The 15,954-nt window shown below is 43.0% G+C and overlaps 1 protein-coding gene across 8 annotated transcripts in view; it reads left to right on the top strand.

Annotated features, from left to right (window-relative positions):
* Window positions 1–1,752: 1,752 nt before the first annotated feature.
* The window catches only part of Abhd6 (abhydrolase domain containing 6, acylglycerol lipase), a 63,172-nt gene continuing 48,970 nt past the window's right edge, over window positions 1,753–15,954 (top strand). For 3 of the 8 annotated variants that reach the window (XM_076873042.1, XM_076873125.1, XM_076872753.1), the window contains exons 1-2: window positions 1,753–2,029; window positions 12,336–12,393. In XM_076873042.1, coding sequence (XP_076729157.1) covers window positions 12,350–12,393 — 44 coding nt within the window. In that variant the 5' untranslated portion in view covers window positions 1,753–2,029; window positions 12,336–12,349. Of the gene's footprint in view, window positions 2,030–5,877; window positions 5,897–11,734; window positions 11,753–12,335; window positions 12,394–15,954 lie in introns of those variants that run through there. The other 5 variants (XM_076831613.1, XM_076831531.1, XM_076872958.1 and 2 more) reach the window with 3 other exon arrangements.

Here is a 15,954-nt window from a genome sequence, read left to right as displayed (position 1 = left end):
ACCCAGGTTCTTGCCAGGCATGGTGGTATGCACCTGTAATCCCAGCTATTAGGGAGGTGGAGACAGGAGGACTGCAGGTTCAAGGCCAGCCTGGGCAATTTAGTGAGATCTTATCTCAAAATATAAAAAGACCTGGGGTGCAGCTCAGTGGAGGAGCACCCCTGGGGTCAATCTCCACACTGGAAAAAAAAAAAAAAAAAGAGCCCAAGTTCTCCTCCACCACTAGGTGCTGAGCCAGAGGAACTCAGCTTCCCTGAGTAAGGAGAGGGAACCTGCCACACACACCACAAAAGGCAGCAGTGACAACAGCCACAATTGTGCTCTCAGTGCCAACTCTGGCCCTAACTCCCTGATTCAGGAGTAGAGCATAGAGCAGACTTCTCACCGTCGGCCCTACTGACATCTTGGGTCCTGCTACAGCTTGGATCCGGAATGTCCTCAAAGGTCCACGTGTTTAAGTCCTTAGCTTGCAGCTATTAGTAGGTGGTGGAAATTTTAGGAGGTGGGGTCTGATGAGAGGCTGTGGTCACTGGGGCTGTGCTCTCAAAAGGAACTGTAGGATCCATCACTTCCTCTCTCTTCTTTGCACCTTATTGAGGAGATGAGCAGCTTTGTTCCACTACATGCTCCTACCATGATGTGCTGCTTCACCACAGGCTCAAAAAAAAAAAAAAAAAAAAAAAAAAAGTCAACTGACCATGAGCTCAAAGCTATAAGATAAAATAAACCTTTTCTTTTTTATAAGTTTATTATCTAAGGGGTTTGTTATAGTAATGGAAAACTGACTAATGCAGGGCCAGATCATTCTCTGTTGTAGGGGGTTGTTCTGTGTATCATCTGTGCATATTTAGCAGCATCCTAGGTCTCTACTCTCTAGTTGCCTAGTTGTGACAAATAAAAATTTCTTCAACATGGTCAAATGTGAACCCAGGACAGGAGGGCTCACTCTATATTGATAATGTTGGAAGTTAAACTATACTCATTCCACTTACTGAGTGTTCAACCTTGGAAAAATAACAAAACCTCTCTGTGCCCACTTCCTCACCTTTAAGATGAGGATAATAAAGCCTCTTAATTGGAGCTGTGAGTATTTAGTGAGTTGATAATGAAAGGGCAGATTCAGCACAGTGGTCTTTAGGGGTACTCAGTCAGGTGGATCGTCTGACTTCAGAATTAACTGTGCTATCCTCATCTTACAGATGAAGACATTGAGACTTGGAGATAAAGATGTCAGTCTGGCTGATGGCTGTGAAGTGACCTCGAAGACAGGGGCATTGGTTGGGTTTTCAGGACTAATTTATTTTCCCAGGCTTTTGGGTGCATATATCTTCAGACCTTATTTCACCAACTACAAGCTCTGAGAGGTGGTATTGTTGCAAGGAATGAATCCTTAGATCTGCCAGGACAGAACTAGAACACTGACCTCAAGCAGCAAACTTAAGGGAGTGTCAAACAACTCAATCAAGATCAATAATCTAATTTTGTAGAAAAAAAAAATCAATGCAGAAAAAAAAAATCCATGACGAATAGAGTATTTACGTTTTTAAAGACACCATCCAATCCTGCTCTTGCACTTGACCTTGATCCTGCCCCTGATCTGCAGATCCGTGGCACCTCTCTGCCAGTGTCCAAGCTTGCTGCGGCCAATCGGAGCAGGAAGCGGGAGAGACAGCGCACTCTTCTGGCTGATGAGGAGCACCGCTCCTCTCCTTGGAGCGAGGCTGGCCTTTCTTGTCCCCGAACACAGCGCTACAGCACTTGTGACCCTTCATGAGACAGCTAGGTCAAAAGGGGCGCGGGCAGGTCAAACGATGTCACTGGAGCCCCCACCCCATCTCTTGCCATTGGCTGCACCACTCTGGATCCGCTGCCTTCCTGCCTTTGCACGCACGCACGCGCAGGACGCACCACTTTCCTGGCGATCCTAAAGCAGCCTGTTCGTATCAGGCCGACCACAAGAGGGCGCTGTGAGGAGACGCGGCCTAGAGTCGGGGGCGCTCCTTAAAGCCGTCTGGTGGGCCCAACGCAGGTCAGTTTCTTATTCTCTTAAGAGTCTAGTCGTTTCTTAGCTTCACTTTACTTTTTAAATTTTTATTTTGAAATAATCTAAAGTGTGCATAAAAATGGGAAAAATAGTACAAAGAACTCTTATATACCCCCTTACCCAGATTCCAGGGGACATTCGCCACCTTGCTTTGTCACTAGTTTGCTCTGCGTATTTTTCTCATTCGGGAGTGAGTTGTAGACCTTGTGACTCTTTACCTGTAAACACTTCAGGCTGTATTTCTCAAGAACAATTACATTTTTTTTTTTTTTTTTTACATAACCACTAGACAGTGATCCAAACCAGAAGACTGAGCCATGATTTAAAATCATTACCAAGCTATAAATCTTATTCCAGATTTGCCAACTGTTTTAATCATGTCTTATCAATTTTTTTTTAAATTTCTGGTCCAGGATTCAATCCAAGATTGCACATTGATTTAGCAGACTCTGGCTCTCTATTAATTGGAACATTTCTCTGTCATTTCTTTGATCTTTCATGATTTTGACATTTTTGGACTGAACACACCATTGATTTAGCTGAATCTAACTCCATCTGACTTTGTCTGAGGTTCCTCATGATTGGATTCAAGGGATGTATTTAGGGCAGTAACACTGCTTATAAGATGTATCTTGAAGAAAATCTTGTTTTATGGTGGGGTACCAGGGATTGAACCCCTGGGGTGTTCACCACTGAGTCATCTCTCCAACCCATTTTTTATTTTTCATTTTTAGACAGGATCTCATTAAGTTGTTTAGATCCTCTCTAAGTTTTTGAGGCTGGATTTGAACTTGCAATCCTCCTGCCTTGGTCTCCCAAGCCGCTGGGATTATAGGTGTGCTCTACCACACCTGGCAGGAATTTCTTAAGGAAGCATCTTCTGCCTTTGCCAGAGCATCTGAGTCTGGGTGACTCTGAGTCACAGGAAGCTGATTCAGACTTGAAAGCTGTTAATTAAACTAGCTGACAGTTAATGAATGCTTGTATTTGACACTCTGTTTGATGACTTGGGGGATATTTTCCCCTTGGAACAACGCCGTGTGGTGTGCTTCTTTTGGATCACCACATTATAGAACAATAATGATGACTGAGTCATATTAGGCACCACATCCCATATTCTTTTAGATGCACTAGGTCCTTTAAGCCTGAGTACTATTTTTTTTTGGTATCAGGGATTGAACTCAGGGGCACTCAACCCCTGAGCCACACCCCCAGCTCTATTTTGTATTTTATTTAGAGACAGGATCTCACTGCATTGCTTAGTGCCTCACCATTGCTGAGTCTGGCTTTCAATTCGGGAGCCTCCTGCCTCAGCCTCCCGAGCCACTGGGATTACAGGCATTTGCCACTGTGCCCAGCTAAGCCTGAGAATTATTATCCTCCCTATTTTACAGATGAGAAAACTGAGTCTCAGAGAGGATAAGTCACCTGCCCCAGATCTCACAGTAAGAGGCAGAGCCAGGATGTTTGACAGCACAGCCTGGTCACCGGGTTAGCCTCCTAACCATTTCTCTTCTTCAGGTTAACAGGGGCTGCCAGGCCACCATTCCATCTCAGAACACTGAGAACAATGCATGCCCCACCCCACCCCCCAGATTCCCAGCAGATGGGGATTTCTCCCTATATTCTGGAACTCCCCTGCTTAGTCAACCTAAATCACAATGGGAGAGAGATTCTTAAAAAAATAACAACGTTTATTTTAGGACTAGCAGAGTCCTGCACTGGGAATACTTGTGCTATAGTGAACCATGGGCATGTCCAAAGAGGCTGAGGCAAGGGGAAGTTTTTCAAGGTAAAATGAAACACTAATCCTTGGCCACAAGGCCACTAACAAAAGTGGCACCATGTCTGAGGTCAAGCAGACATGTTGCCAGGCAGACAACCTTGCAGAAGTATTTTTGGGCAAGGCGATGTCCTTTGTGCAAGTTGGGGTTCTGGCAGAGTCGTCTGTGATAGCTGCCATCAGCAGTGGTGCGTGAGAAGCTTCCTTTCTAACCTCCTGGCTGCCTTCTGTGTTAGGGTAAGAGACGCTGTTTCGATTCTGATGACTTTTGCATCTATGAGGCGTCTGAGGGATGAGAAAATCCTGGCTGGGAAAAGGGGCTCCAGGGATTGTGTGGGGTTTCCTGGGAGCAGACCGCCATCCTGAGTCATCGTGCAGGAGACACTGAGTCTATCAATCTGCTGAGAACTACACCAGTGAGGCAGGACGACCTCAAGTTCAAAGCCAGCCTCAGCAACGGGGAGGCACTAAGCAACTCAGTGAGACCCTGTCTCTAAATAAAATACATAATAGGGCTGGGGATGTGGCTCCGTGGTCAAGTGCCCCTGAGTTCAATTTCCAGTAACAACAACAAAAAAAAGAAACCACACCAGTCTCCAAGGCCGGGTGAGGAGAGCAGGTCTGACCAGAAGGTGTTACTCCTTAACAAACAGTGACTCAGGAGTAATTCTCCGGGCATTCTCCCACCCCCCACCCCCACCCCCCTGTGAGGGATTCCCCCACCAGAGGCGGAGCCTGCTGCAAAGTTGTCCCCCAACTGGATTTGGATGCAAGCCAGTGTCATTCATGACATGTGTTCTTAGGAAGTCAGTCCTAGATTGTTGGAACAAGCAGCTCCTGGCGTGGGACTTGGGATCATTTTGCATGATGGGTTTTTAGATTTGATATTTATTCATTGAACAATTCACCCTCCTAAGGGTGAAGGGCGCTAAGATTTGAATGTGGTTTGCCCCCCTGAAACACATGTTGAAATTGATTCTGATTATAAAGGAGGTAGCGGGCCTTTGAGAAGTGATTAGGTCCCTAAGAGGGAGTCATGCATTTCTCTGCGAGCAAGTTTGTTCTAGCAAAGAACAGGTTATTAAATCAAGGCCATCAATTTGTTCTGTGCCTTTCAATGCACCTGCTTCCTTTCCATTGCTCTTCCATGAGCTGGAGCAGCACCAGGCCCTCACCCAACACAGCTGCCTGATCCTGGACTTCCCAGCCTCCTGAATTGTGAGCCAAAATAAACCTCTTTTCTTTATAGATTACTCAAGTCTTGGATAATCTGTGATAGCAACAGAAAATATACAAAGGGAGGGGGGTATAAAAATGAATAAGAAGAGCTGGAGTTGTGGCTCAGTGGTAGAGCCCTCGCCTAGCATGCATGAGGCACTGAGTTCCATCCTCAGCACCACATAAAAATTAAATAAAGATATTGTGTCCACCTAAAACTAAAAAATAAATTTTAAAAAAATGAATAAGATAATTTCTGCCATTGAAGACTCAAAATTAGTTTAATTGATGGGGCTCACCTTGGGTTTCACTGAGGTTTCTGTACCTCTGAGTTATCATTCTGTAACCAATGGCTTTGAAACTGTCATGATTTTAAGTTGTCAGTGTAAATCTTGGGCTTAAACCATCTTGAGCCTCATGGGCCTCCGTTTGATCTGGACTATTACGACTTCTCTGACTGCGATATTGCGGGGAGACAATCAACCAATCTGTTTTGCCCAAACTAGGAGCAGGGAGGAGGGTGTTCCCAGATGTACCAAAAGTTAGGTAACTTTGAGCAAGTTACCTAACTTCAGGTTTAGGCTTTTGGTGGCAAATCAGAACAAGTCCCAAGCAAACCAGCAGGGATTGGTCACCCTAGTGTTGGGACAGGGGACATGAAGAGGGAACAGGAGGGGAAAGGGTAGGTAAAAGAGGAATAATCATAACTAATGTGTATTTTAAGATTTTTATCTTCCTTTTTAATTTTATTGTTGGTGCTGGGAAATTTAATAATTGAATAACACCTGGAGCAAATTATTTATTCACTGTTACCTCTATTTTATAGGAGTGTAAACTTGGACCCAAAGAAGGTAAATCACTTGTTAGAAATATCTACTTGGAGCTGGGTATGGTGGTTCAACCCTATAATCCCAGCAGCTCAGGAATCTGAGGCAGGAGGATCACAAGTTCAAAGCCAGTCTCAGCAATTTAGGGAGGCCTTAAGCAACTCAGTGAGACCTTGCCTCTAAATAAAATACAAAAAAGGGCTGGGGATGTTGCTCAGTGGTTGAGTGCCTCTGAGTTCAACACCTGGTACCCCCCACTCCACCAAAACAACAACAACAACAACAAAACAGAAAAGAAATGTCCACTCGGTCAGGGGCAGAGTCCAGCCTGTCACAGAGCAAATCTGTGTCCCTGCCCCCATTATTCTTCCCTGCCTTACCAGGCCCTGTGTAAATGTGGTGTGGATAAAGTCCTGAAACTATATTTAAAATTAATTCTCAGAGGCCAGAAGCAGAGTCCTATGGAATCACAAGTCAGTGGAAGATGTGTTGCCATGGATACCCACTCATCTCCAGCCAGGCTGTGTGCAAATGTAGCCACAGTGGTGGGGAACCTCTGTCCCTAAATGAGGTGCAGTCCTTAAGGAAGAGACTCTCGGGAGTGATTTCCTGAGCTTCCCCCACAATGTGCATGCCATTGCTTGCTGCTTCAGGAGAGTCTCCATGGCAGCACAAAGCCCTAGGAGGTGCTCATCGAGTACCAAGTGACAGAGTGGCTCAGAGCATGGATTTAGGGACAACGTCTTCCTCCACCAGCTGCTGGCCGGGTGACCTTGAGCAAGTTACCTAACCCCGGAGTTTCTTCATTGTTCAGGGGTGGAAGTAGTCACACTCACACTCAACGGCTGTCAGCTGTCATGAAGGTGGAAAGAAATGGGATGATGTCCCAAAAGCACCATGCGAGGCCCAGAGCAATCCAGGAAGAAGCGTTCACTAGCTGCCAGTGGCCACCTGCCCACCCTGAGTCTTTAAATGGGAACAACCCACTGAGAATCGACACGAAGGAGCAGACGGCATGCCAGTCGATTCTCCAATATTTCCTTCTTCTTCTAGCTCAGCCATCCCACTGACTATTTGGACTGTTCCCAGCCACAGCCACATTGGGACCTCTGAGGATACATGACCGATCTACTTTTTTTGGGGGGAGGGTATCCGGGATTGAACTCAGGGGCACTCAACCACTGAGCCACACCCCCAGCCCTATTTTTGTATTTTACTTAGAAACAGGGTCTCACTGAGTTGCTTAGCACCTCACTTTTGCTGAGGCTGGCTTTGAACTTGAGATGCTTCTGCCTCAGCCTCCTGAGCTGCTAGGATTACAGGCATGCACCACTGCGCCCAGCTACCAATCTTGATTGTGCTTGCTCCTGGCCCTGATGGGTCTCCAGAACTCCTTATCCCCAGAAGCTCAATCCATGCACCAGGACCACCATCTGAAGGGTGACCAAACTGTGACCCATCCTTATGAATATGTAACCCTGCACGCACATGACCTTAGCAACTCAGCGAAGAGAGGAGATGGGGGAAAAATGAGGATGTGTTATCCATGTGATGCATGAGGTGGGTCAGAAAGCATCATGACTTAATTGGCATAAAGTAGCCGGCATCTCTGAAAGTTACATCAAGATGTTCATATTTAAGTGGCAATATGGCAGGGTGCTTTAAGAGCCCCGGGAGAGACACCAGATACCAAGGACAGCTAAGGGGGAGAGGTCCAGGAACAATGCCATGGGTGATATAGAGACTGAAATGAAGCTTGTGAGGCATCCAGCAAGAAGCCTTGGGAGTCTTGTGTTTTCTCAGCAAGAACAACTCTGCCCTGAGTTTACACACAGGTGTGTGCACCTGCTGGTAGGCTTCACCCAATGATTCTCCACATTTGAGGTCATTGCAATCTCTTCTACAACCAAAATTTAATCATTGAGGGAGTTTTCAGATCCTTGGAGGACCGAGTGATCCCTGTAAATGCCTGCTGTAGGAACAGCAAGGAGGCTGAGCAGCTCAGGTCGTGCACCATGCCTCTGCCAATCTGTAAATATACCGATCAGCCAGGCACCGTGGCGCAGGCCTGTAATCCCAGTGGCTCAGGAGGCTGAGACAGGAGGATCACGAGTTCAAAGCCAGTTTCAATAACTCAGTGAGACCCTGTCTCAAAATATTGAAAAGGGCTAGGGATGTAGCTCAGTGGTTAAGCATCCCTGGGTTTAATGCCCCAGTCCCCCACTCCCCAAATGCCTAGTTTGATCTCAGAGCCCTGTGAGGTGGATGCCATTATCATCCCCTATTTATAAATGAAAATTGAGGTTTGGAGGGTTGAACAGCTATCGGCAGAGGGAGGCTTTATGAAACTGGAGTCCACAGATTTCTCCTGAGACGTGTTCAAGTGATTCAAATCCTTGGAACTGTTTCCCCTTCACAACTGCCTGCTGTTCTTCTGCCACTCAGCCCCCTTACTACAAATTCAGCATCTAAACCCTGTTTCCTTGGTCCACTGTTTCCCCTACTCTCAATCTACAAAAAGCACTAAACATCAAGGATAATTTGACTATATTAACATTAGTGTGTCAAACATCAACTGGGAAAAGAGATTTGCTGCATATTTAACTACTGACCATTAAGACAATAAGAAAGCCAGGAGCAATGTTGCACACAGTGTAATCCCAGTGACTCACGAGGCTGAGGCAGGAGGACTGAAAGTTTGAGTACAGCCTCAGCAACTTAGCAAGACTCTAAGCAACTTAGTGAGACCCTATCTTAAAATAAATAATAAAAAGGGCTGGGATATGGCTCAGTGGTTAAGTACCTGTGGGCTCAATACCCAGTACCAAAAGAAAGAGAGAGAGAGAGAGAGAGAGAGAGAGAGAGAGAAATGGGGAAATGACAGGAGCAGATATTCCACCAACGCAGAAACACAAATGGCAAATGAACAAACGGAAAGTTGCTCCACCTGATCCGAAGTCGTGGGCACAAGGATTAAGAACACAGAGAGTTTCCATTTCACACCCACTTGATGAGAAAAGCTCCAATCTTGCCAGGTGTTGACAGAGATGCCCCCTAGATCCTGAAAATGGTTTCCTTGTTGTCTTCTAAAAGTTAAAAAACAAAACAAACAAACCATTTACATTAAATAACTGCTATAAATAAGATGTCCATAATTTCTCCAGTTTTGGTCTGAACATTAAACTTACAATAAAAAGATGCAGGTTCTAGAACAGAATTTCTGGTTAAATGACCCTGGGCCAGCCAATTTAGGTCTCTGCCTTTATCCACATCAAACAGGGGTATCTTTTCTTAACCCTTTTTCTAGACAAGCAGGCACAAGTTTATGTGGAAATATTTGCTAAAGTTAATACACAAAAATAAGATCAATTTTTATCATATCAGCTATTTTCTAACATTTGAGTAATATTTTTATAATTTAACCAAAGCAAAAATTGTTTTATGCTCAACAATACAAAAATGTAGGTAAACAAGGTAAAACAAAATAATAAAGCCAGTCATAATAATATATCCATTCACCCATGTTTTCAATTATACTAAGAATTAATCATGTGGTGGCACACACCTGTAAATCCTAGTAGCTTGGGAGGCTGAGGCAGGAGAATCACAAGTTCAGGGCCAGCCTCAGCAACTTAGTGAGACCCTGTCATAAAATAAGAAGTAAAAAGGGCTGGGCATGTGGCTCAGTGGTTAAGTGCCCTCTGGGTTCAATCTCTGGTACCAAAAAAAAAAAAAAAAAAAAGAGTTAATTCTAAAAATTAACTGGGTTAATTTTTAGAATTAAAAAAAAGAATTAATTGTAAAAAATCAGTAAAATTTCATGAAAATCTTCCCTCTTAGCTCAGGAATTCGTGTCATTGTCAACAGGTGGTCTGGTATCAGCCTCTGCTTCTAGTACTGGAGCAATTGTATGGTTCATAGCTTTGGTGGAACAGATTTGGCCACCCAGCCGTGATCTGTCTGTGAGTCCCTCAGCCAGATCCAGCCTGCCATTCTCCTCATCAGTGATTGTGTCTAACTTCTCAGATATGAAATCTTCAAAGATGAAGTGACAAGCCCAGGTTCCCTCAACGGCACCCAAACCATCAATAACTAGATTATTTTCAACCATAACATTTAGCAGAATCACCAACTTTTCCTTTGGTGGTTAAGGTCACACTATCACGATTCATAAAATAGTCGGGGACCTTCTGAGTGATTTGGATATTGTTTTAGCCTTGAAGCTTTTTCACCCCTTAGAGTTGCCACAGGAACAATCCACCCTAAAAGCCGACTGTAGTTCCAGAGCCTGGGAAGTCAAAAGCCAAGATGCCAGCAGGTTCTGTACCTGGTGAGGGCCCAGCCTCTGCTTTCAAGATGGCGCTTTGTTGCTGTGTCTTCATGTAACCCAGGGTAAAAGCAAAACGCTAAACATTTTTTTTAATATGTACTTTTTAGTTATAGGTGGACACAATATCTTTATTTTATTTTCATGTGGTGCTGAGGATTGAACCCAGTGCCTTTCACATGCTAGGCAAGAGCTCTACCACTGAGCCACAACCCCAGCCCAAGGCTAAACATTTTTAAATTGAAGTCTGCAATCCATCTTGATTTGGGTTGTTTGGGTGGGCAAGTGAGAGAATGGTTATACCCTTTGCATTTCTATGTGGATCCTCAGTTGTCCCAGTACTTTTTACTAGATTCTCCCTCCTTTCCCAGTATCTGAAAAGTCATCTCTGAGATAAATCATTCCCCTGTGCACTTGAGTCTGTTTCAGTGATATCTGTGGTGTTTCCTGTTTTTGTCTTTGGCTACATAAGCACCATACTATCCTAATGATTCTTCTTTTATGATAAGTCTTGACATCTTTTTAGTTTTCAATCTTTTAGTTTAGTTTTAACTTTTCTTGACTTTGCTTTCCCATTTGAATGTTAGAATAAGCTCCTTAACTTCTTAGAAAACCCCAGTTGAAATTTTGATGACTATTGTCCTGTTTCTGACGACATTGGAAGCATTGTAACTTTTCATTTTATTTCCATTATATTTGTTCAAAATATTAATTTTAGGTTTTTGTTTTGTTTTGTTTTTTTGGACCAGGGATTGAAATCAGGGGCACTTGACCACTGAGCCACATCCCCAGCCCTATTTTGTATTTTATTTAGAGATAGGGTCTCATTGAGTTGCTTAGCACCTCATTTTGCTGAGGCTGGCTTTGAACTCGTGATGCACCTGTCTCAGCTTCACGAGCTGCTGGGATTACAGGTCGGCGCCACTGCACCTGGCTATTTTAGGTTTTTGGTAGATGCCTTTTATCCCCGTAAGGGAGTTCTCTTCTGTTTTTAGTTTGCTCTGAGTTATTACCATGAAGGTTGTTTAATTTTATAAAAAAAATATTTTTCCAACTATTGAGATTATCTTATAGCTCTTTAATATATTAATGTGTTTACTACAGGAATATGTATTTTCCAATGTTAAATTATACTGGCATTCCTGAGATAAACCCAACTTTATTATGATGTATCCTTCTTTTTATATTTTGATAGAATGTATTTACTAATATTTAACTTAGAATTTTTCCAGTTTATTTGTTCTAATTAGTTATACATTACAGTAGAATGCATTTTGACACATCATACATAAATAAAGTATAACCTCTCATTCTTCTGGTTGTACATGATGTAGAGTTATACAGGTCATGTAATCATATTAACTTAGGATTTTTACTTCTGTGTTTTTGGGTGATATTGGTCTTGTCTTTTTTTTATTGGAAGACTAACTAATTCTTTTTTAAAATTTATTTTGAACCCAGTGCTTCACACGTGCTAGGTGATCGCTCTACCACTGAGCCACAACCCCAGCCCTGGTCTTGTTTTGATATCAAGTTTGTTCAGACATCATAGAGTGAGTTGCGTTATATTCTTTCTTTTTCCATTTTCCAGAAGAGGTATGGAACAGAATGATCAATTGCTTGAAAGTTTAGTGCAACTTGCTTCTAGGACCACTTCAAAATTTTATCAATTTCCTTAATAATTCTAGAATGCATATTTTCTCTAGTTTTTAAACTGACATATTTTGCTGGGGAATTGAACTTTTTATCATTAGGTAGTGATTCTGTCCATCTTCAACAATATTTTTTGTTAACCTGTGTTATCTAAAATTAATATGGTTGCTGGGCACGGTGGTGCACACCTGTAATCCCAGCAGATCAGGAGACTGAGGCAGGAGGATCTCCAGTTCAAAGCCAGCCTCAGCAAAAGCAAGGCACTAAGCAACTCAGTGAGACCCTGTCCCTAAATAAAACACAAAACAGAGCTAGGGATGTGGCTCAATGGTTAAGTGCCCCTGAGTTAATCCTTGGGTACCAATAAGTAAATAAATAAATAGATTTAATATGGCTACACTGGCTTTCTTTGGCATAGTGTTTAGTAGGTATATCATTTCCCCTCATCTGTCCTTTCAACCTGTTAAAATTCCTGTGTTTTAGGAGTGCCTTTTGGAATGATCCCATTAAGAAGACATGCAATGAAAGCAGTAGGGACTTGGTAAGTACAGTAAATCGAAGCAAAATTGTCGTGCACAATAATAACAATGACGACATTAACGTAAAATTTGTGGGTTTGGAAGAAGGATGAAATAAAATACTGGACAACAATAAATTAGCAAGGAGGGATTGGAGTTAGGGAAGGGAATGAAGATAACTTGGGCCTTGTTAAATATGGGTAGTAGAATGTTCCTGCTTTGGGACTTTGTGTAGTGAGCTCATGCAACTCATCTGTTCCGCTGTGTATGGCATCTTTCAGTAAGCTTGGATGTGGTTCTTCATGATCTATGGGAATCCCGGGTTCCTCTTTACAGAGCACCCTTCTTTGTGCATGCTTGGCTTGAAGGAAGGCTATCCACCTGAGACCACCATAGCTTATTTGCAGGTTTTGGCTAAATATGGGGCTCTCAGGTTCAGCTCCTTCGAGTTACAGCTGGCCAAGTTTTAGTCTCCTGATGCTGTTAATCATTACATCATTCTCAGGACAACCCTGCATTTCCCATTTATTTGTTGCTCACTGGGCCCTATTCTAATTTTGACATGCTTTCAGTCCAATAACACATGGCAAAACCTGTTTTATCCAGGATAGAGGTGTTTGGAAAAGGGTTCATCTGGTCCACCATATGCTGAGATGCAATTTGAATTTTAAAAGCTTAAAGGTGAGACTGTTAAATGTCACCAGAAGGTTTTTAGCATATTCCAAATGACTTTTCTTTTCTTTTTTTTTTTTTTTTTTTGATACCAGGGATTGAACTCAGGGGCACCTGACCACTGAGTCAAATCCTCAACCCTATTTTGTATTTTATTTGGAGACAGGATCTCAATGAGTTGCTTAGGGCCTCACTAATTTGCTGAGGCTGGCTTTGAACTCATGATCCTCCCTGATTCAGCCTCCCAAGCTGCTGGGATTGCCACTATGCCCAACTGAACCCCGGTTTTCTTCTAAGCTTTGTTTGCTTTAAAATTTGATGAAGGGGTTGGGAATAGAGCTCAGTGGTTGAGGATGTGCTTAACATGCACAAGACCCTGGGTTAAATCCCCAGCACCAAATAAATGAATTAAATAAAATTTAGGAGATATCCAGATCTATATTCTTTTATTATTATTATTATTTCAGGGACGGGGCTGGGGTTGTGGCTCAGTGGCAGAGAGCTAGCACATGTGAGGCACTGGGTTCGATCCTCAGCACCACATAAAATAAATAAAAGAAAGAAAGAAAAGTATGGGTACATCTACAACTAATTTTTTTTTTTTTTAATTTTAGGGATAGAGAATTGGGGCATCCATTAGAAAACTGCTTCTAGCCTGAACTTGTTGGTTTAAATAAAATTGAGTCACTGTTTTTAGCCTTCTATGAATCCACCAAACTGTGATATTTAGCAGATTAGATGTCTTCATTTTGTCCAGAAACAGATCATAAAACGCTTTGTCCAAAGCCGCCTACTACAGTCAAAGCTCTGTATGTGATATCAAGCTTCCAAGATCTACTCATGGAAGTCACTGTGATAAAGTATTCTGTGGCATAATTATTCACAGGGAACCAACACCAGCTCTGGGTACTCACTTCAGCCAGAGGGCTGTGGCTCAGAAGTAGAGCACTTGCCTAGCATGCGTGAGGCACTAGATTCGATCCTCAGCACCACATAAAAATAAATAAAGGTATTGTGTCCACCTACAACTAAAAAATAAATATTTTTAAAAAATTAATCAGGTGCAGAGCTTTGCTGGGAATAGACACCCAACCTCCTGGTTTCTGGATCTGTGCATCAGTCAATCTCCCCTATTTGAAATGGGAGCCTCACTCATCATTACATCATTCTCAAAGATCACTGTGCACATCCCAGCAGCTCAGGAGGCGGAAGCAGGAGGATCGCGAGTTCAAAGCCAGCCTCAGCCACAGTGAGAGACCCTAAGCAACTTGGTGAGACCCTGTCTCTAAATAAAATATTAAAAAGGGCAGGGATGTGGCTCCGTGGTCAAGAGCCCCTGGGTTCAATCTCTGGTACAAACAAAACACAACACTATGTACCATTCTGAGATGCTTTTGATACTCTGGTAATTTCTCTTGATCTGGTAACTTGGATCAGTATAAATTGCTGAGTGCTCTTTCCCCATCTTTATTCCTATCTGGAGCTGAAGTTCTCTCTGCGTGATGTTCTAAGAAGATGAAGTAAAATAGGAAAGTGGGAGTCTTCCTTTCCTTCTGCTGCCTGTTAACATACCATATGCTCAAATCCCTTTTTATTCATCTCGATCCAAATCTGGGTTTCAATTGACCTTTTTCTGTCTAGCGTTTGAGTGCCAACCCTTCTGCATCTTAGTCTCCTTTGCTTCTCCTTAATGGTCCAAGTTAGTCTGGAAAATTTCCATCACCTTCCAACTTCCACGCAGGTACTTGGAAAGTCTGAGCTTATCTGAGTACTACTCCCTCAAAGTCCGCTTTGTCCTTCCCATCCAGGACTGGGCCCAGGGCTGGGCACAACTGGCATTTTCAACAAGTGAATCCATACAGCAAGAATCCCAAGTTTAGAAGTCCCTTATTATTTAGTCTTTCTGTGATCATATACTTCACTTTGACATATGTTGACTTGTGATATATTCCTTTTTTGGAACTAGGATTAAACCCAGGGGTGCTTAACCCCTGAGCCACATCCCCATCCCTCAGCATCTCACTGAGTTGCTTAGAGCTGGCTTTGAACTCGTGTCTCACGAAGTTGCCCAGGCTGGCTTTGAACTCGTGATCCTCCTACCTCATCCTCCAAAGCTGTTGGGATTATAGGCGTGTACCACCTTGCCCAACATGATATATTCTTATTACTTGACTCTTTCATTGATGTTATTTTTTTTCATGTGTATGTAAGTCATCCTATAATTTAGTTTGTTCGCCTTGCAGGAAGGAGTCAAATTGTATCTTCCATAGCTTGAGTCCTAGGCACAAATGGATGCTTGATAAATATTTAATTCACAAATAAATGAAGAAGCAAATATTTTGAGTCATTTGGAGATTTTGGGAGGGCCTAAAGTGTTAATAATTCATAGATTTTTGGGTACAAGCTCTTTTAAGGACCCACTTTGTTATAGCTTACACATTTAATTCTGTTACTTGTTATGAAAGCAGGATGTTTAGTGATTAGAATATAAATTTGGGTGGGGGTGGTACTGGGAATTGAACTCAGGGGGCCACATCCCCAGCCCTATTTTGTATTTTCTTTAAAGACACGATCTCCCTGAGTTGCTTAGCGCCTCACCATAGCTGAGGCTGGCTTATGAACTCATGGTTCCTCCTGCCACAGCTTCCTGAGCCACTGGGATTACAGGCGTGCGCCAAGATGCCTGGCTAGAACATGAATTTTTTTGTTCAGATATATACAACTTTGTTTGGATATCAGCAGTATCTCTGATGAGCCGTGAGACCTAAGGTAGATTATTTAGCCTCAAAAATTTCCTCATTTGTCAAGTGGAGACTAAGAGTTCCACCTTGGAGAGTTGTTGGGTGGCTTCAACAAGGTGAACCACACAGGAAAAGCTAACTGATATTTGCCTGTTCTCTGCCACTCATGGT

Source organism: Callospermophilus lateralis, chromosome 1 (assembly GCF_048772815.1).
Source record: "Callospermophilus lateralis isolate mCalLat2 chromosome 1, mCalLat2.hap1, whole genome shotgun sequence".
In the NCBI taxonomy this organism is placed as follows: Eukaryota; Metazoa; Chordata; class Mammalia; order Rodentia; family Sciuridae; genus Callospermophilus; species Callospermophilus lateralis.
Note: the sequence above shows the minus strand (reverse complement) of the source record. Positions and strands in the feature narration are given on the sequence as shown.